We start from the raw sequence: 22,245 nt of genomic DNA, 5'->3' as shown, positions 1-22,245 counted from the left end.
TTATTTGTATCAGTTTTGTAGAACAGTCCTGAATTCATTTGGTTGAATTTATTGACGTCTCTTTTCGCTTCTGTACGAAGCTATTAATGTCGATACAAATAAAAGTATTAACAAACTCCTCTGACCCATTTCCAAGTTGATTAATATCGTGTACATTTTATACAATAGTAATGAAGTCGTTCACAAACTTAAGAGTAATTCCACATAAGTTACAAATCTAAATCGTAGTATCGCTCATCATTAATAAAACAAGTATTTCTCGAAATCATTTACATAAACAACTCTAAGCCGGTTTTCCTCAAGATTCTTACTCGTGATTATTTATCTAGCGAGAACTTACACCGCATACTTAATCATATAATTTAATTTCTAAATGCCTTAATTGGCGAAATTAAGAATGGTAAATATGTTTTTCCATTCAACGTTGCATTTTTGAAAGATCTCATTCTTCCATTTGTACACGACGATTGCTTGTGTACTTGGCTCAAAGCGATTCAAGGATGAAAGTTGAGAAAGAAATATTCCAACGGATAAAAATAAGTTTTCGTATCAACATTTATTACAAAGACACGCTAATTTCATGTCTATTAATAATTCGTTTACGATGAATAACATTTTTATCCATCATATATAGCATTTTCGAAGGTGTGGCGTTATGAAATTCAATCGAATGAAAACAGTAATCAGGGAGGAGGAGTATGGTTTGCGTACGCGTTCAAAAGATTTCCGACCACAGTGCTTTCACTCATCCACAGCGCACCTTAGTAATCAAAGCAGCAACAAACAAATGACTATAAGTATTTATTATTTATTTATTCAATGCCTCGAAATCTACAATCGTTAAGATTAACATTTCACAATTTGTACAAATTGTGTTGAAAAGCGCTCGCAAGCTCATTCGATTACGATTTATTGATTTTTCCTTTCGTTTCTGCACGATTTGTCAGGCCGGCAAGCTCACACGTCTATCAATGGAAGTTACGTTTTAATAAAAATACTCTTGAGTGGTGTAAATCGCAAGAGTCACGCGTTACTGTGTCTCGCGGTTAAGAGTAAGTGTAAACCATTAATCGCTATCAAAAATTGACGGACATACGAGTGTCGACAGACTCCTTTGATCCCGTCTCCAGTTGATGAATATTGTTGAAATTCCATCCAACAGTAATGAGAATTTGCTCGTGTCCTTGTTGTTCTAATTAATGTACAGTCCTGAAATGCAACAACGCCAAAAAAAAAAATAATAATAATAAATAAATAAATAAATAAATCAAACAGAGAAACAAAGCAGTCCGTCAACGCTCCTAGTGTCACAGACGTGGTTGTTTAAACAGCATTTTCTTAAAATCTCTCTATGTATAGAATCTATACAAACGCGATTAAAACGCATTTTTAGAACTGTTGCACGTGATTGGTCTAGTAATCGAATGTTTTTTATGGTGATTGACAGCCAATATATTCGATATGCTTTCACTCATTCGTGGATTTTCCTAGTAAAACAAGTTTCTCAAAAAACTAATTTTGACAGCTTCATCTATGAACCATTTGTTGCTATCGACTGAAATACTTTCAAGCAGTTATCGGAAAGTTAGTTATTACCTACTAAACCTAATTACTCTAAGATCTAAGATATGAGAAAAACAATTGATCAGAAGATATTTCAACATTTTGCGCTTTAATATATTATAAAGCAATGTCCGACTATCAAGTTGACCTGTGATTTGAAAACTCAGTGGATATATTTTGGGTAAATTTCAAATTGAGTCACTTTTTAACGCCACTGTTATATTAATCTCGGCAATATGATTTAGATCGATCAACGCCTACGACTGCCTGCAATAAAGCATAGATTGGTAAATTACCTACAGCGTGAAGTTTATACCAGCACTGTGAATTAGCCGAAGTGAATGCATCTCCGATGTAGCCATTTTTCGATACTCAGTTAACCAGCGAATTTGTCGACTTTATCTTTCAAAGATCTTTCTTCCACTGTCACGGTAGTGCCTCGAAAATGCTTTTTAATTAGCTCGATTTGGCCGCACAGATGCATCAATACGCTGAATAAAACAACATCACAGCAAATAAGCATAGTAACAGTTAGCCTAGTACTTTCACGGATATAAAAATAAATCCGTAAATTTCATCTTCGTCATGGCCGTGCAATAGGCAATTGCTCTTGGTTCCTTATTTGGTTGATAGCTATTTCTCCGTTGCCACTTCCGACGTACCGCTATTGAATGAAAAACTACCAATACATGCAAAAATAAGCTGGATAATTTAAAAAAACGTAAATATCTCAAGACAACTTCTATGGGCGACTGATCCGTTTGCAATGCACAGTCGACCTTCGGTTGTCATAAATATAATGCACGCATACGAGACATCGATATTAAATTCGATTACGAGTCATCCATTTTTGCGAAACATCTTATGGCGGAACGATCACTAACATCGTTTAATCTTGATCGTACTTGTATGCAAAGAGCCACGGTTCTTGACATTTCCACGAAGGTGTGTGAGCGGAGGATCTATAACGTTGTCGGAAACGTCGCGTCTAAAAGCAAGCAAGTGCTAGCCAAACGCGAATACTCGATATGCATGTTTCAAACGATTAGCCGAATAAGAATTGGCTTTATTCTCCGACATATCGATGCTCGACGAATAAGCACTGACGATTGACCGAGACGTTGAAGGAAAAATGAAAGGTCGTCCGGTTGTATAATTTAGAGGCCGAACACGGCCAACGATCGAAATCTGCTAAAACTCCGTCGTACGCACGTGTCTTTGCGATCTACGGATAGCAAGAGGAGCAACGGGCACGCGGTTGAGGGGCTGAAAAGGGCTTTCGCGATCGCTGTCGAAAATGCGCGAGGACAAGCCGTTGCAGCAGCGCCACGGGAACGCGCACGAGCCGTGGCGGAGCCGCGTGCCGCTTCCTTATCTGTGACCGACCGGAGCCTTGGCGTTCTGCTCGAACTTCTCGCAAGCGATGGCCAGAGGGCCGACGGCGCCGGGCCCCGAATTGAAGGTCGCCCGCGGCAGAGGCGGCGCCGGCGCCGGCTGCGGGCTCGGCAGGTACTGCATGTGAGCCGTCTCGTACAGCTGCTTCTGCATGATGGCCAAGCTGACCTTGTTGGCCGAGAGGAACTCCTTCATCGAGATCAGCTCGCCGGACATCCTTCGCGGCGTGTCGATGGCGCCGTCCATCTCCGGCTTGATCGAGTCGCGAGACACGAGCTTGGTGGGACGACGCCTCGCGTAGTAGATCGCCGACACGGACGACCTGCGGCGGACACAGAGCAAGAGGGACGGACGGACGCAAGTTACTCGTGGGAACGCTGAGACTAGCCACTGCCGCGAGTCGAAATAAAAACGTCGAAACTGACCTTCTCCTGGGCAGATGCGGCGCAGCCATTGCGCCGCGCGGACAATTGAGCTTGCGGATGAGCAGATTGAGCGCCTGCTTGATGACGATCGAGGTGACGTTGAGTAGCGAGTAAATGCAGCAGCAGCCGAGCACCAGGAAGGCGAAGTTGGCGAACCTGTACCTGCAACGAGCGCCGCGAAGATCGAAGCGATGGGCAAGGGCCTATTTTGACTCGGGCGGACTCACAGGTAGACGAGCGGGTAGTCGGTCTTCTGCGTGCTCACGTAATCGCCAAAGCCGATAGTGGCGAAACTGACGAAGCAGAAGTAGAGCGCCTCGAGGTAAGTCCAGCCCTCGAGCGGCGCGTACAGGGCCGCGGCGGTGCAGGCGACGGCGCACGAGGCCAGCGAGAGGTACAGCATGACCCAGTAGACGCTCGGCTTCCAGTGGTCCAGGCCCACCTGCGCAGCCAAGGCGTGTTTCGCGGTGAGCTACCGAACTGCCAGCGCCGAACGACCGGCCGCGGCCTCACCTCGCCCTCGTCCTCCTCGTCCAGGATGTCGGGCAGCGCGTTCTTCTGGTCCCTCGGCCTGGCGCTGCGCGCGACGCGCCGCGAGCTCGCCAGGGTGCTCTGGCGGAGGCGCTTCTTCAGGCGCCGCAGGTGCAGGCTGCGCAACACCCACGCGAGGAACGTGATGATGCGCTCCAAAAACAGGTTGAAGAACAGTATGCCACCTGCGCGCACGTTTTCAGTCGTTTACTCGAGCGCGTCCGTGCGCTGCCGCGACTGCGAGTCTCGTTACCGGAACAGCCGAAAAATCCGTAAAGCACCACGGCTACCTTCCCGGCTGACGTCTGCGGCGCCGTGCTCCCGTATCCTGCCAAGACAAACGCAAACTCGCTTCAGCTGCGCTCGGCGGCACGGGAGAAGCCAACTGACCGATGGTCGAGACGATGGTGCCGACGAAGTGGAAGCTGCCCGGGAAGTCCCAGCGGCGACGCTTGTTGATGATCCCGGTGGCCGAGGCGTTGCCGTACGCGTACAGCAGCTCGTGCAGACGCTGCAGTGCTTGCGCGCTGCCGCGCAGGTGGTGGCGACGGAACGCCTGGTACGTGCGCCAGAACTCGGCCGCCTACGAACAACGCCGCGATTATTCGGCACTGCGGCGCTGCGGCACTGCACCGGGCATTTCCGGGATTTCCGGGATTTCCGGGATTTCCGGGGATGGCGATTCATTCGATAAATCGATCACTGACGGATCCTCGTTGTTTTAATTTTCGTTTGTCTGCGCATTCTCCATCTTTTTCCTTCGGTTATTCGGACGACTTTATCCATATTATTTTGACACGTTCACGGAATCAGCTTGGAATGCCGAAGAAACACGCGAGACAACATTCTTTCTACCGTGAATTCGGTGAAAATCGAGAAACGCGCGAGTTATGTTTTGAATAAAAAAGAAAAACTGCACACTCCACAGATGTAAAATTATCGATTGATCGTCCGAGCAAAGCTTGCGATTGTTATTTTATGTCTTCATGAACTCTACCTTTGACCTCTTTAGAAGTAAATACGTATAGCAGCGCGGCGCGCCACTGGTGGCAAATCAAAAGCGAGATTCAATGCCTGACCCCATGCGCAATGCCTCGCTCTACACATCTGCCTTCGTCACCTTCAACTACATGTATAATCAAAATTTCGCGCGAATGTCAGCAGCGCGCATCACTGCGCCTTGAGCCCACGTGATCCTTTGAGCGCTACGTCCGTTCGCGCGATTCTCTCATTAATTTTTTTTTCCTCAAATTCATTTTATCGACAGCCAAATAATAGATACCACAAGCCGTCAGCCTTATTTTCTACCTCGTTAGCGAACACTCCGGGAGATCTTAATTAGAGGCGATCCGCTAAATATTTATCAGCTAGTGCTTATGCGCACCAAAAAAGAAAGCAGCGCGGCCGCAAGCTGCGCGAAACTTTCGTAATTTATGCATGACGCTGATTGCCACGAAAACTACTCGACGACTCGTTTCTCTGTCTCTTTGCCCCTCTACTTTTGTTGACAAGCAGAATGAAAAAAAAAATGTCTCGCGCGGCAAAACTAAAAAAGCAAAACAAAACTTTCGCGCGACTTCGCGCGAGGAAGTCGAAATATAGGTCACCAACCGCGTTATTGAAAATAATTCAAGGCAGCTGTTACTTGCAAATATAATTTGCACAAAGCTGTATGTGTCGGGTAAACGAAATACAATCGCAATTTCGGATTGCTTCATGCATATTTCTTTAAATCGATTTTCCTTGATCCAGATCTAGGCGCTTAACCCTACTTGCTTTTTTTTCATGGAATTCGAGCGACGATCGTTATACTACGTTTTGAAGTATGATGATTAAAAATATCTTTACTTTTTTCATAAAGTTAATACGCGTTTCTATAAATTCATTGGAACCAAATTCGAGTTGTACCGGTTTTTTTTTAGCATTGGAAATTAAAAATTGTTACACCAAGTTTTTAAATAGTGATTTTTCGTTTAAATAATGATCTATTTATATCTGAGACTTATCCGACAAAAGAAGCTACTATCTTGAAAGTTCGCTCGCTTTATTTTTAGCGAGTGAACGAAGCCCGTAATTTTCTTTTAAAAAATAAGGAAGGACAGAGACCGTGAAGAACGAGCCCGCGATAAAAGAAACGGAGCAATCGCCGTTCGAAGAACTGCCAAAAGACTGCTGATGCACGTACCTGCTTGATTTCAAGATCGGACTCGAGGCTCTGAAAGAGCGCAGCCCCGGCGAGCATGTAAGCCGCGAGCACAACGGCAAGCAGGACGAACCTGGCGTTGTCCTCGGCGATGGCCCCGTGCACGCACATCCCTCATCTCTCGCGTCCCTTTCTCATGACCCGCTGTCGCACTCGCGCGCACACGGACACGGACGCAGTGGCGTCCACTTGCGTCCTACGGTTTTTCGCGCGCGCCGAGCTTTCTCGCCCGAGTGCTCGCGCTTGCGCCCTACGCGGCTATTAATAAGAGGCATCGCGACTCGTTTTTCTTTTTTCCTCTCTCTCTCTCTCTCTCTCTCTCTCTCTCTCTCTCTCTCTCCTTCCAGATTACACTGCGCCGCGCACACGTGTCTTTGATCTCGCAACAGGGCGCTCGTACACTTTACACGTAAGGGGCCACAGCGCCAATCGTCGCCGTTCGAAGGGGGCGGCGAACGATCGCCCTCTCCTCGCCGCCGCTCGCGAGCGCGCTTTTCTAGGGCGCGAATCCTTTGATACGCTGCGGCTTTAAAAATAGACGACGACGCCGGGGGAGTGAAAAGGCGCGAGCGCCGATTTGAAAAGCCAGCCGACAGAGTAAACGGCGCAACCGCGCAATTGAGCGCGCGCTCGACCTTCCGACTCTCTAACCCGCTAGCCCCGAGGCTAAGAATATTTGCCTCCGGGGAATCGCGTCGCCAAAATGAACTTTTCACGTGCCCGCGACTGTTCCGTCGAGCCGAGAATCTTCACTTCGGTGCGTGCGTTGCTGAATAAATTCAGATGAGCCTTCGAAAGTGTTGCTTTTTAATAAAAAAACACAGATTTACGCGTGTGTATATACATGTATATATACTCACATATATTTTTAAAAACAACAGTAATGAGATTGGTTTTACAAGCTAGCAATCTTTGTACAGGGTAGTTAATAATTACTTACAAAAAAAATACTTACAACTCAGGAATGATATCAATAGTACAAAAGTAATTAAACAAGAGAAGAAATAAGTACACATTATTCGTTGCTTAGGTTTAAGTGTCGATGTATGCGGTTCGATCGATGTGCACAGAGGTACAGTTGCAATGAGAGAGCCGTGCTGGTCAATGCCGTTTTTGCACGGGTCCTTCCTCCAACTTTCTCCACACGACCTATAGAATCGATTGACGTGTAAATAAAATCGATTTGATTTACAAATTTTTTTGCCTGGTTTTTCTCTATTCAATCAAAACTGCGTCGAATATTGCTTCATTGCCGTTCAATTTTGTTCTTCTTAAGATTCAACTCCGATGATCTTAATGAAGCTACAATTTTCCACTTTAACGATGACTCGTTAAAGCATATTTCACGAAAAATGATTGAATTCACAATGAAACGTGCACGCTTTCTTTGTGTACTTTTGCTGATCGAACTAATCCAACTTTCATACGCTGACAATTCCGAATTGAATTTACAGTGATCCCGAAAACGAAAATTGGCGTTTGCCAAAGGATAAAGATTCTTACATTGCACATCTCCCGTACGAGGGCCTTCTCGCCATCGTGTCCAGCTTCTCGTTCAAGCTGCTCTCTGACTTCGAGTACCTGCAGAGCTCGAACGACGGCCTCAGGTCGGCTGCCCAAGTGGCAATCGTCGGCGTTACGCTGGTTGTCCCACGGCTCGTTCGGTGCCCAGCCCTGCTGCGCTCGCGCTTGTAACACGCTCTTGTCCTCTTCCAATTGCTTTATACGCTGCTCCAAACTCCTCACGTACTGCATCATTTGATCTGTCAATGTTCATCGTGACATTGTCACGGATTATCATTGAAATTGAAAATACCAAGAGCATTTGCACTTTGATGAAGATTCGGTTGCGCTTGAGTGCCAGACAAAACCGCGCTCGTTCAATCCGGCAGTCGAGAAGCGAAAGGAAAGGCGTGCGCGCACGTACCGTTGAACGTCGAAGCAGCGTGGCGAGACATCCTCGTGGGCGCGGGTGCGCTTTCGTCGGCATTGGTGCTGGACGACGAGCCGTCGCCGTCGTCCCTCTGCCCGCCGCCGCGCTCCTCGTCCAGATACAAGCAGAGCTCCTTCAGCTCGAGGTTGTCCTTGATGAGCTCCTGCTGCTTGTTGTCCAGCTGGCGCAGCTTGTTCTGGTAGGCCGACACCTCCTGGCGCATCACGCTCGCGGTGTAGCGTCCGAAGCGCTGCCACTCGCGGGCGAGCTTACGGCCCTTCTGGCGATCATCGTCCAGGAAGCAGCAGAGATCGCGCAATTCCTGGTTGTCGTCGCTCAGACGCTGGTTCGCCTCCTTCAGCGCTCGTAGCTCGCTCACCTGCGGGTCGCGTCAACAATCGGTTCCAGTGAGCGCTTTCGCCCTGCAGAAGTGTCGCCCGGTCGCCGACGACTCGCGAGAGAGACAGAGAGAGAGAGAGAGAGAGAGAGAGAGATAGTGGGCAACCAACCAGAGCCTGGATCTGTCGGTGCTGCTCGGCGACGAGCCTGGCGATGTCGCTCTCGGTTTTCCTCACGAACTTGAGCATCTCGATGGGGCCGAGCCGCAGAAACTCGTCGTCGGATATTCTCTGCCTAGCGGCTGCCGCTGCTGCTGCGGCGGCTGGCTGTTGAAGTCCATGCAGTGGCGCGCTGGCGATCGGCAAGCCACTGCCGCCGAGTTGCTGCAGCTGCTGCTGCTGCTGCTGCTGCTGCTGCTGCTGCTGCTGCTGCTGCTGTTGCTGTTGCTGTAGCTGTTGCTGTTGCTGATGCTGCTGCTGCTGCTGCTGCGCGCTGCTGCTCGTCGTCAGCGACGTGGGCGTAGCCGCCGTTGGCGTCGGAATGCCCGAGGGCAAGTAGCTCTTGGACTGATGCAAGCCGAAGCCCCCTTGCAGCTTGTCCGCCGTCCTGCGCGTCGCGGAGCGGCTTAGTTAGTCGATCGGTCGTGGAGGCGCGATGTGGTAACGCGATCGACGCACTTGCCGACGGGCGTTCGAGGGAAAAGGCGGAAAAAACGGGCCGCGCGGCTAGCGGAATGCGCGTGCGAGTTCCAAATTGGGCGCGCGCGATCGACCGCGCGACCTCGTTACCGATCCGTCGCGCGTATATGTGCACTGCGTGCGAGAGATCGGTGAAAGTCGAGAAGCCGAGACGAATCTCGAGGAGAAGAAGAGGCGCGAGAAGAGGAATGCCTCCCTCCCTCCCACGGGACGAGGGTCCGCGGTGAGCCCTCGGACGAGCAGGCGGCGCACTGACTCACCGGTCTAGCTTGTGGGGCTGGAACTTGGCCTGCACGGCATCCTTCACCTGGCTGGCGAGCTTGGCCGCCTGCTGCTGGTGCATCTGGTGCAGCTGCTTGGCGGTGAACAGCGAGCTCGCGCTGCCGGACGCGCTGCTCGCGGCGCCAGTGCCTTTGGCGGCCGACGGGGGCGGTTGCGGCGGCGGCTGGTACCTCGGCGGCTCTGGCTGCTGCTGGACCTTCGCCTGCGGCTTGCTGCTGCTCGACATGTCGTGCGACGCTACGACGCGACCAGGCCCATTTCCCGGCTGCTGCTGGCGCTGACGAGGATGCCGCTGCGCCCGCCGCTGGGCCACATACTCGCCGTCGCGACCTTTCACTCGCGCGCGAATGCACGCGCGAGATGGCGCGGCGTCGTCGCGTGTGGAAAAACACGCGCCGCGGGGAAAGTATACAGCGCTCGCGCACGGACTATAGGCACGGACTATACGCGACTGCCGAGATTCTCGCGCGGCGCTCGGAGGAAATCCTGCCGACGGGGGCCCAACATGGCCGCCTCGGCTCGCCTGCCCGCGCCCCGCCGTCCCCGAATCCAGTTCGCCCGTCGACGCACGCCTCCGGCAGCCGCCAGTGATTTTTAAAGGGATCGACGAGGGGGGGAGAGAGAGAGAGACCAGGCAGCCACCTGTGCGCGCGTAGGGCAAAGCCCGTCACAATAGCGCCGGCTCTCTCCCCTCTCTCGAGCTCGAAAGGGCAGCTACCTGTGCGTCGTGAAAAAACAATCTCAGGAATTCCGTGCGCGCCGGAAGTTGCTACGCGGGGACCTCGCTCTTGGGGAATCGCCGACGCGTCGTTTTCTTCCTTTGCGCCGTTGCGTGCATTTCGCTCTCGTGACAGGTCGTCGACAATTGACGAGTTCACGAGGCAGGAGTGCGCCAAGAGATCTATCGACTGCATATCGAGAATTCTCGACAATGCAGTTTTTCGGCAAACATAATGGACGAAACTTTGGAAAATGCTAGCTTTTAGCCCCGGCCCCATAGGTACGTATGGATGCGGACGGATACGGACGCGAATCGCAGCTGTAGTAACATCACTAAAAATATCTAGTTCGATTATTTAGTACCAACACTACCGGTAGTGAGTAAAAGTGACTGTTGTTTAAAACTGTAGCGCCGAACGTACCACATTTAATATTCAAATGTCAGGTCTACAATTTACTTTTCATATTTTCATGAATATTGCTTATTGATGAGTATGCTAATGTAAAAAAAGTTTTTGGGATGATTAATACATATCATTTATATGTATTTTCTTCTTCTTCTCATATATTCAAGTACTTTCATAAAATTAAGGCCTAATTCCACTAATTGTAGTTGAAAGTCTATCAATTCTCTATCATTTGCCATCTTATAGACTGCAATAATGTAAAGGTTAGATAGGCGTTACATTAAATGTGGTACGTTCGGCGCTACAGTTTTAAACAACAGTCACTTTTGCTCACTACCGGTAGTGTTGGTACTAAATAATCGAACTAGATATTTTTAGTGATGTTACTAGAGTTGCGATTCGCGTCCGTATCCGTCCGCATCCGTACGTACCAATGGGATCGGGGTCTTTCGGGCGCAGATCCATTGAAAAGTCCGTCGAACGCAGTCACACGAGTGATTTACATTTGAAGCTGTGTGTGTGTGTGTGTGTGTGTGTGTGTGTGTGTGTGTGTGTGTGTGTGTGTGTGTGTGTGTGTGTGAGAGAGAGAGAGAGAGAGAGGCACTCGCACGGGTCACTATCCGAAGTCGTTCGTGCAGCTCGGGCAGAAAATTCAAAAGCCCCCCTCGTAGCGTGTGTCTCCATCTATCGCGCTTTCGCCGAACTTTTGCCCTTCCTAGCTGTATTACCCGCTCTTCGATTTCACCTCGCCAAGGTACCAAACTGCTGTACCGGCCTTACGCGAAAATCGACCCGACTACATATAGAGATAGGCAGCGCGCGCAACGCCACTGGCCTTCGGCTCCAAAGCCCGTCGCGTTATGTCACTCGCAGAAGCGAGACCACGCCAGTGAAAAGCGGATAGCGCGCTCGTGCTTTTTCCCCTTGCTACACGGATTCGTGGGTCAGCACGTATACACGCTCGCCGACGAAGATGAGCGAGGTTCGTCCACTGTCGAACGTCGAGGTAAGAGATGCGTCCTCCTGCCCCTGCGCGAATGATTCCACGTGCGTTCTACGCGGCGGCGGCAGCAGCGGCTTGCAAAAACGACGCGACGTATAGTTTGCGCGAGCGAGCCGATCGATACGCGACGCACACCGCCACCTCAGCGGCTGATTGTTTGTAAACGCGTATGTCAAGCTAAGGCCTGCAAAAACCGTATATACGCATCGGCTAGACAACGACGGCTTTATCGATCCGTCGCAAGCTAACCATCAATTTGCCTCTCTTTATTTCTCTCTCTCTCTCTCTCTCGCTCTCTCTCTCGCTCTCTCTCTCTCGCTCGCTACTTTTTCAAAACAGCATTTTAATCGCCTTTGATCCCCGTGCGCGTACCACTTTTCCCTTTCGCTAAAGCTTCCTCGCGATTGCCAGGTTTCGTTGCTCGGGCGCGCATTATTTTCGTCACGTTCGCGTACGCGTGGCGCGCGTCGGATGCGTCTCGACAGGCGCGGGTAATTAATTCGGCGCCGCTGCAGGAGCAGCCGAATGTTATTTTGAAATTCGCCGGAACGTACGCCTTCGCCAACGGAAAAGACGAGATGCGCGCGCGCGCTATATTCGTAGCCGAGGGCTACGTAGGTGCCCGGCGCACCGTCCTGCGTGACACAATGCAAATTGAGCTTTGTAAACGAATGTTTAATTAGCGCCAACGGCGATGGGAGATGTCCGAACTGTCCGCTGGCCGACACTCCTGCCCCCTCCCTCCCCAGCCGAGGTCGATCGGGCGTTCGTTCCGCTGCACGTCCGCGAAGACTTTTTGCCGTGGTCGCTGCGCTCACGCAGCTTCGGTCGCGCGCAAAAATTGACGTGCGGCGAATCGATTGCCACCGTTCGCGCTCGATTGGCTCTCCGCAGTTTTCCCGCGAACGACCTGGATAATCGCGCACGCAACCGCAATCGCGGAATATCATTGTCATTGAGAGATCGCGCCGCATGATCGCCCCGCGCGTACACGTGCACGCGCTCGGAGATGCAGCCTCAAACCCGGATCAATGAAATCGCAGCGAGCCGAACGAAGAATTTGCGCAAGTCTCTTTCGCTCGTATCTGTCGGGCGAGCGATACGCGCGGATGACTTCCCCTTTTTTTTTTCGCTCTTCGGAGCGGATCGCGCGCATTATCGCGGAATCTGAAACTCCGCGCGCTTGCAAATGAGCTATTGCGTTTCACAATGGTACCGGGAATGCAACACATCTGCGCGTTGCAAATGTCAGTGCGACCTGCCGACGGGCGTCACAGGAAGTTCTGCGTAGCAAACACAAATATAGAATCGTAGGCGTACATTGTTCGAGAGGAGACAATGGCCGCGCGTTCGCGCCATAATTTTTATCTAGCGACGTGCAGCGAAACGCCGGCGCCTATCGATCAGACCCGTCGCCGGGCGAGCCGCGAGCTTGACTCCGCGGTAGAGCCGCCTTCGTCGAGACGAAATCCGCCTCGTCGCGACGCACAGTCGCAATGCCCCGCGGCCGGTGCGCTCGTCGTGGTTTTGCGTCGCAAATCAATCGCGACCCGGATTAAATTTGTAAGACGAAACGCGCACGACAGAAGCTATAGTCGTGGTATGATCGCTATGAAATGTAGACCTATTATTAGATTACCTTTAATTCCATATCGTCCAAGTGTACGGACACTCGAATCAAGCTACACGATACTACTGATAACGCATCTTCTAGCTTTGTCGAGATCGTCGAGTTCTAAGAAAATATAGAGACATCGATATGTTCAATCAGCAGTGTCGGAGCAGCAGACGAAGTTACCATTCCGTGTAAGCGTTTCTCCAAGTCAAACTGACGGTTATTTGGAGAAAAATTTATTAAATATCAAATACATCTTCGTTCGTTGTCGGGTACCAAATAAAAAAAAAAAGAATTAAAAAAATGTTCTCACGTTCAAGAGGAAAACTACTGACTAAAACGACGCGGCATGTACGCGTGGACAGTAGGCGATCCAATTTGCATCTCATTTATTTTTTATTGCATTTTCAGGAATTGTCTTTCAGAACTTATATTTGATTACAATATGAAATGGGATAAGCATATTAAATATCTAATAAATAAAATAAAATATTTGATTTTTATATTTGCAAAATTGAAAGATATTATGGATTCAAAGATTCTTATGATAGTATATTATGCTTTTTTTCATAGTACTGTTAAACATGAAATAATTGCTTGGAATTGAGTATTTGCAAATAATTTAATCCTAATACACAAAATACAGAACAAAATATTAAAAGTCACAAATAAAAACCGTTTTCTAAATACAGAAAATATTCTTACAATCAAGCAATTGCACAAATTAATCATATCAAAATGACGCATGGGGATATAAATTACATTGGCAATTACCAAGCAACACTTTATTTTGATAAAGGTATCAAAGGGAAACAAATTTTTACCAATTCTGTATATTAACTAAAATTACAACCTAATATAAAGACATCGTAATTGTAGATGAAATTGTTTTTACATCTTCTTGCAAATGCGATTTGATCTTTCAACATTGAGATATGTTCCCATATTATAGAATAATATGTGCAGTTGGATTAACCTGTCCTGCAAGATTAAACCAAATTGAAAGATTCGTATTTGCAAGAAATATGAAAGCATCTACAAGAAACTTTTGTACCGCCAAACAAATGCTCATCAGATTCTGATGAACATATAAAGACAAAATGTCCAATTATAAGAATGTAAGTTTGCTTATAACAGAAGTACACTACTGCTGAATATAAGTAAGCGAGATAATACCTGATTAGTAAATATGAATATTATAAAACTGTTAAAAATTGAAATGTATGTATTTTATATATAATTATAATATATTTTGTTGTCCATAGTATGTAAGTTTTGTTTATGTATCCAGCTCTATGTACAGATAAATTGTTTACCTATTCAGGCAATTACAAATGTACGTGGAATAATCCATGAACTTTGTATTTTTGGATCAATAAATTCAAATTTAAAAAAATTCAAAACTAACGGATCGCTAAAACGCATCCATATACGTGTGCATAAAACGTAGACGCTGATACACAAATCCCAATTGTCGCGTAGTTGACCGAACCAATTATTTCCTTCTCATTACACTTGACGCTTCGATAATTGCAGCTATGTTTCGGTTTGCCCTTGAACATCGATATCCAAAGACGCACGCAGAAATAGAAGCTAATCCAACTATTGCCGCCGCGAAAAATAATCCACGCCGAATGTCAGAGACGCCGCTGAATTTTTGTGATGCAAAAAAAACAAAAAAAAGCCGCGACGCTCTGCTTTATTTGTGATCCAGAGTGGTTCGTAAACTCTCGCGTTTCGTCCGCGCAAAAACTCATCTGGATAGTTTTTTTGAGTAGCTCGGCTGCGCGCCCGCGGCGCAAAAAAGCCAAGAAGATAAATTCGTCGGCGAGGCGCGAAATTCCGACGAAAGAAAAACGGCGGGCATGATGAAATCTGGCGCCCGAGGGACGTAACAATTTCACGGTCGCGTCGTGGATTTTTGATCGGGAACGCGAGCCGTGCTTCGACAGGTAACTGCCGCGAGCGGCGTCGTCGCAGTCCCGGAGCGCGCGTACGGACGCCGAATCCGAGAGCGGCCCGCGGCGTCGTCTAAAGCTGGCGAGCACGAGCACGTGCGGCGGGTATTTCGGGCACACGTGCTCTCCGGCGCCGCGAACTCTCGGGCGGCCCGGCGCTCATTGAGCGGAGTAGCCCCTCTCCCCCCGTGACGCCGCGTGCGCGGCCGGGTAAGTTTACGTCCGTGACACGTGTTTTATCTCTCTCTCTCTCTCTCTCTCTCTCTCTCTCTCTCTCTCTCTCTCTCTCTCTCTCTCTCTTTCTCTCCCTCCGCGGCGGCAAGCCGCAACAGTACGCAGTATAAGGCATAAGCGGAGCAGTTGACTGCCGGCACTCGGAGCGCGTGGATAGCACTCGAGAAGCCGGTTCCCTCCGAGATTTTCGGTCGCGCTTACTTGCATTTTTCGTTTAACAATCTACGCTTCGTTTCCCAATAGTTACGTTCGCGCATTCGTCGAGTGCGTGGGGACAGTGCTGCGGTATACGCGTCGACAGGTATGAGCTGCGATCAGATCATCGTGCGATCTACAGAGCTAGATTGATCAAGTTGTCGCTTAACCGGACTCGTACGAAAATTCCATCCATATTTATTTTCTTGGTGAGGCCGTGCATCGACTGTCGACGTACAGCCGTTGAAATCATCAAAGTTGAAATCATCAACAGTTCTCGCGGCTCGCATCCCGCCAACTCACAAACTTCGGACGTATGGAATATTTACGAGGCGATACATTTAATTTAGTGAAGAGTTGCGAGCGACGTCATCGCGGTTTTTCCGCGTAAAGACGAGGCAGGTGTGGAAAGGGCGATAGCCGGAAAATATCGAGCCGAGCATCTTCTTAATTTTGTATGCTCATCAAGATAAAATAAAGATAAGATATAATAGAAAGAGACTCAGCTAAGGGGCAGAGCGTGCGCTTGCGACTTTAGGTGTAATAGCGGCGCTGGTTTTCACCGTTTTTTGCAATGCCATTTGTATTTCGCGGAACGCGCGTTAGAATGACTTCCGCGAGGAGTGACTATGCGCTGTCGCGAAAGGTTGAGCGAAACTGGTTCGCCGAGCGTCTTACGATGTATCCAAGGTCGGCCTCCTTCCGCCCTTGCATTTTTGGAGCTTTGTGCGTGCGCGCGAATCGGCCGAGCGGAGGCCGATAGCGAGCCGGTGCCGCGTGATCGGATCGCAATGGGGGGACCTTTCACGCGAACTCGATGTCGGAGAGATGCAGGTGGAAAATTTTTCAGCGGCCCATTGGATTTTCGGAGCGCTCGGTAGAGGCTCTTTTTTTTCTTTTTGCAAAAATTTCATTCTCGAGACGATCGGCTCCAACCTCATTTTCTCCCGAGCAATTAAGATAGGAGCCTCGTCCGCTTGCTTTGCGACGTCACCGTCGCGCTTTTCCCGCGTGCGCTCAGAACCAGTTTTCTCGGAAATTGGTCTACTTCGCGTTGTTCAACGAAAGTTCGTCGACTCGCAGTGGCTCGCCGCGCGCGCATCCTCTTTCTTTTCGTTTTCGTCTTGTTCGCCACTCGTTTCGCGCGCGACCAACGAACGTCCGCAGTTACACATCCACGACAGTGGCATACGAACGTCCTACGTAAAAGCACAAGTTATTGCATCATGTTCTCGAAATTACTAATTAAAGTCATTGCACAGAATTAATTTCATGAACCGAACGATATAGCGCGATCTATATATAGTTTGATCGTCGAAACATTCCGTCCGTCGGCGCAGACGCGCGCGCTCGCCCCGCCAGCGACGAACGACAGCCGCCGTCCGTCCGTCTCACCTGAGCACGCGAAAACGCGGGAGTCGGATTAGCTTGGACTGCCTCGAATTGCCTCGCGAACGCAGAGCAAAGACAAATAAAAAAATAAATACATCGACGAATCGACTCGTTCGGCCACGCGCGATTAGCCGCCTTGAAACTGTTTCCCTCCCTCTCTCCCTCTCGATTAGTTGTTTCCTGCCACCGCGATAGATAGCGCGCCACGAAACCGATTAAAAATTCACGGACTCGCGGCGGCTAATCGCAATCGACACACGTGCCTCGCCATGGGAAATCACTTCGCTCGTCGTTATGTCATACGTCGTCATCGCTGCGCAAATCACGCCGTCCCTTTATCGCATATCTGCCGCGCTAAGCAGCGCTCGCCGAAGGTCGGCCTTTCGTTGCTCCTGTCCGTCCTTTCCTAGCTTCGTAATTAGCATAATTACGGGCGCTCGGCTGTTTGTCGCCGAGTCATTCGCCAACACTTCTATCAGTGATATCGCGGAGAATCGTAAAAAGAGATAGAGGGAGGGGGAAGGGGGCACTCGTGGGAACGACGCGATCTCACGAGATAGCGATAAGCGACAACGCATTTGACGCACGCGGCGTGACGCCACTTTCTCGCTCTTGAATTTTACAGAAGGAAACGTTCCCCATCGCTCACCAGATCGGCGGCAAGAAGAAGAAGCAGCCGTAATACGGACGAGATGCAGCAGAGCCAGGACAAGGACGTGGTGATAATAGGCAATGGGCCGAGCGGCATTTGTCTGTCGTACCTGCTGGCGGGCAACTGGCCGCACTACACGGGCTCGGCCCATCCCGGGGACGAGATGCTGACGGCGCGGCTGCGTTACAGCGTGGCCACGCAGACCAGCGCCGACGACTCGGCGGTCGCGTGCCCCGTCTGTCGCGGTACCGTCAGCTCCGCCACGGCGGAGGCCAGCGCCCACCCAAGCGCCTGCCTCGCCAAGTTCAGCGCGCGGCCGGATCTGGAGTTCCTCGCGGCCGGCCTCGAGGGCAGAAACGGCGGCAAGCCGCTGTCGCTGCTGATGGACAAGCTGCAGCATCCTTGCCTCGACGCGGGCATGGACGAGGAGTCGCTGCTCCATTGGACACCGCCGGAGGAGCACGCGGAGCACCGGGTCACCGACCACGTGGTGCTCGGCAAAGGACCTCCTGGCGGCGCCTGGCACGTGAGTTCGTTCTTTGCCGATGGCCCGCGGTAATACGCGTCTTACGTAAACCCACCGATGAGCTAATTGGAAATTCCGACATTTCACTTCGCTCGCTCGCTCGCTCGTCCGCCCGCCCGCCCGCCCGCGCGCCCGATACCGTTCTATCGAGTGGAAAATCAATTCCTGCCTTTGTTTGTTTCATCTTTTTTTTTCTTTTTCTTGTTCGACGCGACCTTGATGCCCCAAGAGTTCGACAATCTCGCAATCGAGTGTTCTTTCGAGGTGCTAACCGTGCAATTTCTCCGCCAGAAAAATCGACGATTGCAGACGGCTTTTCCGTTGACGGTCCGCGTGTCTGTATTGCGGATTGATTAATGCAAACAGAGTCGGTCTCGCGAGTTCGAGAGAAAACAAAAGCAATGTGTTCGCAAATGACGTGCCTCTATTTTTGCTACGAATTGATTCACCTTCCAACTCGTTCTTCCGCATCGACCACATAATCACTTCTTTGCTTAATATCCTCTTTCTGTCGCGGAAATTAATAGTTTCTGAATAAAAATTTGTATATTACCGAGATTGACGGTACAGCGGACGGAGAAAAAAAACGAGAAAAGCAACGTACGAGGGTCAATAAATGCATATCACGGCATTATCGAATTCCAAGATGAATAGTAAACTGGTTGTATCGAGGCTCTACTCTACGCAAGTTCGTGACGCTTGGCGAGCATTAATTTCATGGTTCAACGATTTGAGTATAGGAACCTAGAGACCGGCGGGGGGGGGGGGGGGGATTAGAAGTCTTACGCTTGAGATTCGCACAATATAGTGAGCGGCTCGACGTAAATCAATATGCGCTGCAGAATGCCGATCGTGTAAATTTTTCTCAAATTTGAATATCAACAAGCGTATATTTTAGCCGCTAATTAACGCGTTTTATCGTGCCCTCGCTTCCACAAGGCAGTCTGGCGCTCGGTTTACGGACGCATTTTTTTTTTCGCAACTTGAACGTTGAAACAATAAACTCACGGATTCATTCGCGTTGATCCGGCAATAACGCTTTATCGACAGGTAGACGCGGCGACGGACGAAGATCACAGTGGATGCGCGCAATTGAAAATGCCCCGGAGGTGATGGCCTGTCACGACCGTGTCAGTGGCAGAAAAATGTCGGTGCGCTTTTCTATCGACGCGTTCGTTCGATTTATCGTTTCGCTGTGGAGTCGATGGGGACGAACGATCGCAAGTCTCGTTGCTTTGTAGAAACTGTGCTTCTGGACGCCGCATTCCAAACAGTCGCCGCGACGTCTTTCCTTATCCAGACTCTGTAATTTTTCAAACGACACGCAAAATCGGTTAAACATCCTCTACGTGCATTTAATTTTATTTCATTTTTATGCGTTTTCCCTTTTTCGTCGAGCCACCGCGCTGACATTGAAACGTTACGTGCACGAATCCATTAGCGCGGTGTGCTCCTTTGTTATTTCCAAGAGCACGAAGATGAGGGAGAGAGAAAAAAAAGGCTGCACTTATCCGAACGGCGCGCAATTACGTTTTAACCGATGGTGCGATTAGCCGCGCCGATCGTAAAAGCGAAAAGCAACGGGCGTCGTTGTACATGACGCGGACCCCCATCGGCCAATGGAAAATTTCCAATCGGAGAGAGAGCGAGTGCGCGCTGTAGCAGAAAATTCCGCGTGTATAAGCGAGTTCAATTAAAAGTCTTATCACTGCGGCTAATCAGTGCGACCGCGCATGTTTTCGAGCAGGCGCTAGATCCGAACGTGTTGACGATAAGCCTGAACCGGTGGATGTCTCTGCCAGGCCTTGACCTGCGAAACTGGGCAGAGGGCCTTGAGGCCGACGAGCGCGAGCGCAAGCTCGTCGGCTGCGACAGAGAGGTGCCGATCGGCGCCGGCTACAACGCCGCCAGAGTACCCATCGGCACCGTAGCCGCCTACTACGAGGACTATGTGCGCAAGATGGGACTCGGCAAGTACTTCCGCTGGTGAGTTCGCGGCCCGATAAAAACGCGCCGACTCTGTTAGCGGGACACCAGATCGCCAACTAGGCGCGCGTCGTTGCGAGGGTCGCAATCGCGCTTTAAACGACGAATGTCACGTCGGTCGACAGCGGCACAGTGGTGACGTCGGTGAAGCCCGGTGCGGAGGGCTCCGGCAGCGCCGACTACGGCTGGAAAGTGCAAGGCTACGAGACCGAGACGGGCAAGCAGTTCGAGTACCGCTGCAGGAGGGTGGTCCTGGCGACCGGCACCACGGACTCGTCCAACCGACTGGGCGTCTCCGGCGAGCAGACCTACAACTGGGTCACGCACGACTTCAAGGACTTGGAGAGGAAACTCGACAAACTCGGCTGTCCGCTTCGTGAGTGCGGCGTCCGCGCCGGTGTATCCTCCGCCACGGTCCCCAGCGCCTAACGGCCGTGCGTTCTTCCAGGCAAGATCAGCGACAACTACGACTCGGAGCAGATCGTCAAGTCGTCGTCGCTGGAGCCCGTGCTGATCGTGGGCTCGGGCCTGAGCGCCGCCGACGCGATAATGGCAGCGAGGGGCCGCGGCGTGGCGGTGCTGCACGTGTTCCGCAACAGCTCTCAGGACAGGAGCGCCGAGACGACAAGGAGGAGCCTCGACAGGCTGCAGTGGCTACCCGCCTCCGTCTATCCCGAGTACCACGCAGTCTACGAGATGATGGCCGACCGGGGCAGGCATTACCCGCTATACAAGTCGCTGCCGGACCACGTCGTCGTCGACTTCAGCGCCGGCGCGGACAAGCTCACGCGGACGAAGACGAGGAAGGTGACATTGTGCACCCCCCAGGGGAGACTCGTCTCCTACAGAGTGTCCTTCGCCGCCGTGCTCATTGGTGAGAACTCCTCTTTGCCCGCGAGGCACTGGCGGGCGCGCCAAGCGCTTTCGCTCGGCCAAGGTCGACTTGGTCGAGTTTCGCCGAGCTTTGCTTCTCGCTACCAAGCGACGATCGTATCGTGCAGCTCGGGTGGAGACGACGATCGAGGCTCTTGACGAGCTGCCAAGTGTCGCGATCTCGGCGACACCGACCGTCGACCTTCCCGTCAATTTCTCTTCGCGCGGCTGCAGCTATTCGCTCTCCGATCGACCGTCACCTCGTTTTCTTCCGATCGCAGGTTCCAAGCCAGACCTGTCGTTCCTGCAGAGGTGCGGCTCGGGCCTGGGCAAGCTGCACGACAAGCCCATCGACAGCCGCTCGAATCAAATCGAGGTCGATCCGTTCAGCTACGAGGTTGAGAAGGCACCGCGCAAAGGCCTCTACGCTATTGGCCCTCTTGCCGGTGACAACTTCGTTCGCTTCATCCTGGGCGGCGCGTTCGGCGTTCTCGCCAGCATCGTCAACTCCGAGAAAGAACACAACACCTACACGCACTCACACGCGCACACGCTGTCCTAACTCTATTGTACATATATAATACGCGCGCGATCGTATTTTTGTATTATCATTTTTCTAAATGTCGACTGGTCGAGGAGAGAATGAGAGATTGTCACTTCCAGCCTTCAAAAGTGTTGCACAAAACGAGCAATTTTTATGTTGTTCTTTTCGCATTTTTGAGCTTTATTACTACTTCCTGCGCTTAACCGTCCGAGCAATCGAGCATCTTGTAATTCTCATCTTGACGATCAATACGTATTTTCGAAAACGCCCTCGATTGTGTGTGTGATTATTTATTTTACGAGATTGTGTTCAGTTTTTCCGATTTTATACATTCTTTGCAAAATTATTATTTTGCATTTTTATGCTATTCTACGTATTATCAGGTGATGTATTTATGTGCTATTCTTTCTATCTTTGTTAAAACCTCGAAATTTCATTGCATCATAATGATGATCTGCAAATTCAAAGAACAACTCGAGAAAAAATCTCTCTCGACGTCAATTCTCATTAATTATTCACTAAGCGTGAAAACCATTTTAACGATATAACGACAAAGAAGATGTGAAAAAAGAACTAGTTAATTACGTAATTATAAACAGTCTGTGATATGAGGTGCGTTTTCTGTAACACATTTATGCAACGAAACAAGTATATTATTATATATTAAACATCTTTTAGCAAGTATCTTTCAAACAGCATTGTTAAAGCAGAAATATTGAAAATTTAAGCATTTACTAATCTTGTTATACGATGACCTATTATGTAACAATA

The 22,245-nt window shown here is 50.0% G+C and overlaps 3 protein-coding genes across 7 annotated transcripts; 1 reads left to right on the top strand and 2 right to left on the bottom strand.

Moving 5' to 3' along the window:
- Positions 1 to 753: 753 nt before the first annotated feature.
- On the bottom strand, positions 754 to 6,326 carry LOC131674522 (potassium channel subfamily K member 13-like). Of its 2 annotated transcripts, none has more exons than XM_058953241.1 (7): positions 6,100 to 6,326; positions 4,305 to 4,497; positions 4,168 to 4,242; positions 3,897 to 4,099; positions 3,611 to 3,825; positions 3,384 to 3,545; positions 754 to 3,280 (listed from the first exon to the last, which is right to left on the bottom strand). In XM_058953241.1, exons 1-7 carry the CDS (start codon positions 6,226 to 6,228, stop codon positions 2,935 to 2,937), a joined length of 1,323 nt encoding a protein of 440 aa, XP_058809224.1. In that variant the 5' UTR covers positions 6,229 to 6,326; the 3' UTR covers positions 754 to 2,934. The 2 variants fall into 2 exon arrangements, with proteins under 2 accessions (XP_058809224.1, XP_058809225.1); XM_058953242.1 differs by having other exon boundaries at positions 4,174 to 4,242.
- Positions 6,327 to 6,950: 624 nt separating this feature from the next.
- LOC131674520 (coiled-coil domain-containing protein 85C-like) lies at positions 6,951 to 10,352 on the bottom strand. Its single transcript, XM_058953239.1, has 5 exons — positions 9,348 to 10,352; positions 8,560 to 8,995; positions 8,045 to 8,429; positions 7,621 to 7,880; positions 6,951 to 7,266 (listed from the first exon to the last, which is right to left on the bottom strand). Exons 1-5 carry the CDS (start codon positions 9,593 to 9,595, stop codon positions 7,219 to 7,221), a joined length of 1,377 nt encoding a protein of 458 aa, XP_058809222.1. The 5' UTR covers positions 9,596 to 10,352; the 3' UTR covers positions 6,951 to 7,218.
- A 991-nt stretch (positions 10,353 to 11,343) lies between these two features.
- Positions 11,344 to 22,243, top strand: LOC131674515 (oxidative stress-induced growth inhibitor 1-like). Of its 4 annotated transcripts, none has more exons than XM_058953231.1 (6): positions 11,344 to 11,502; positions 17,519 to 18,071; positions 19,819 to 20,057; positions 20,183 to 20,433; positions 20,506 to 20,931; positions 21,212 to 22,232. In XM_058953231.1, exons 2-6 carry the CDS (start codon positions 17,586 to 17,588, stop codon positions 21,490 to 21,492), a joined length of 1,683 nt encoding a protein of 560 aa, XP_058809214.1. In that variant the 5' UTR covers positions 11,344 to 11,502; positions 17,519 to 17,585; the 3' UTR covers positions 21,493 to 22,232. The 4 variants fall into 4 exon arrangements, with proteins under 4 accessions (XP_058809214.1, XP_058809215.1, XP_058809213.1 ...); XM_058953232.1 differs by lacking the exon at positions 11,344 to 11,502 and adding an exon at positions 15,438 to 15,607; XM_058953230.1 differs by lacking the exon at positions 11,344 to 11,502 and adding an exon at positions 15,696 to 17,267 and having other exon boundaries at positions 20,183 to 20,424; positions 21,212 to 22,243.
- The last annotated feature ends 2 nt before the right edge of the window (positions 22,244 to 22,245 follow it).

Source organism: Phymastichus coffea, unplaced genomic scaffold (assembly GCF_024137745.1).
Source record: "Phymastichus coffea isolate CEN01 unplaced genomic scaffold, Cenicafe_Pcof_1.1 PCOF00252, whole genome shotgun sequence".
Lineage (NCBI taxonomy): Eukaryota > Metazoa > Arthropoda > Insecta > Hymenoptera > Eulophidae > Phymastichus > Phymastichus coffea.
This window is presented reverse-complemented; position numbering and strand designations above follow the sequence as displayed.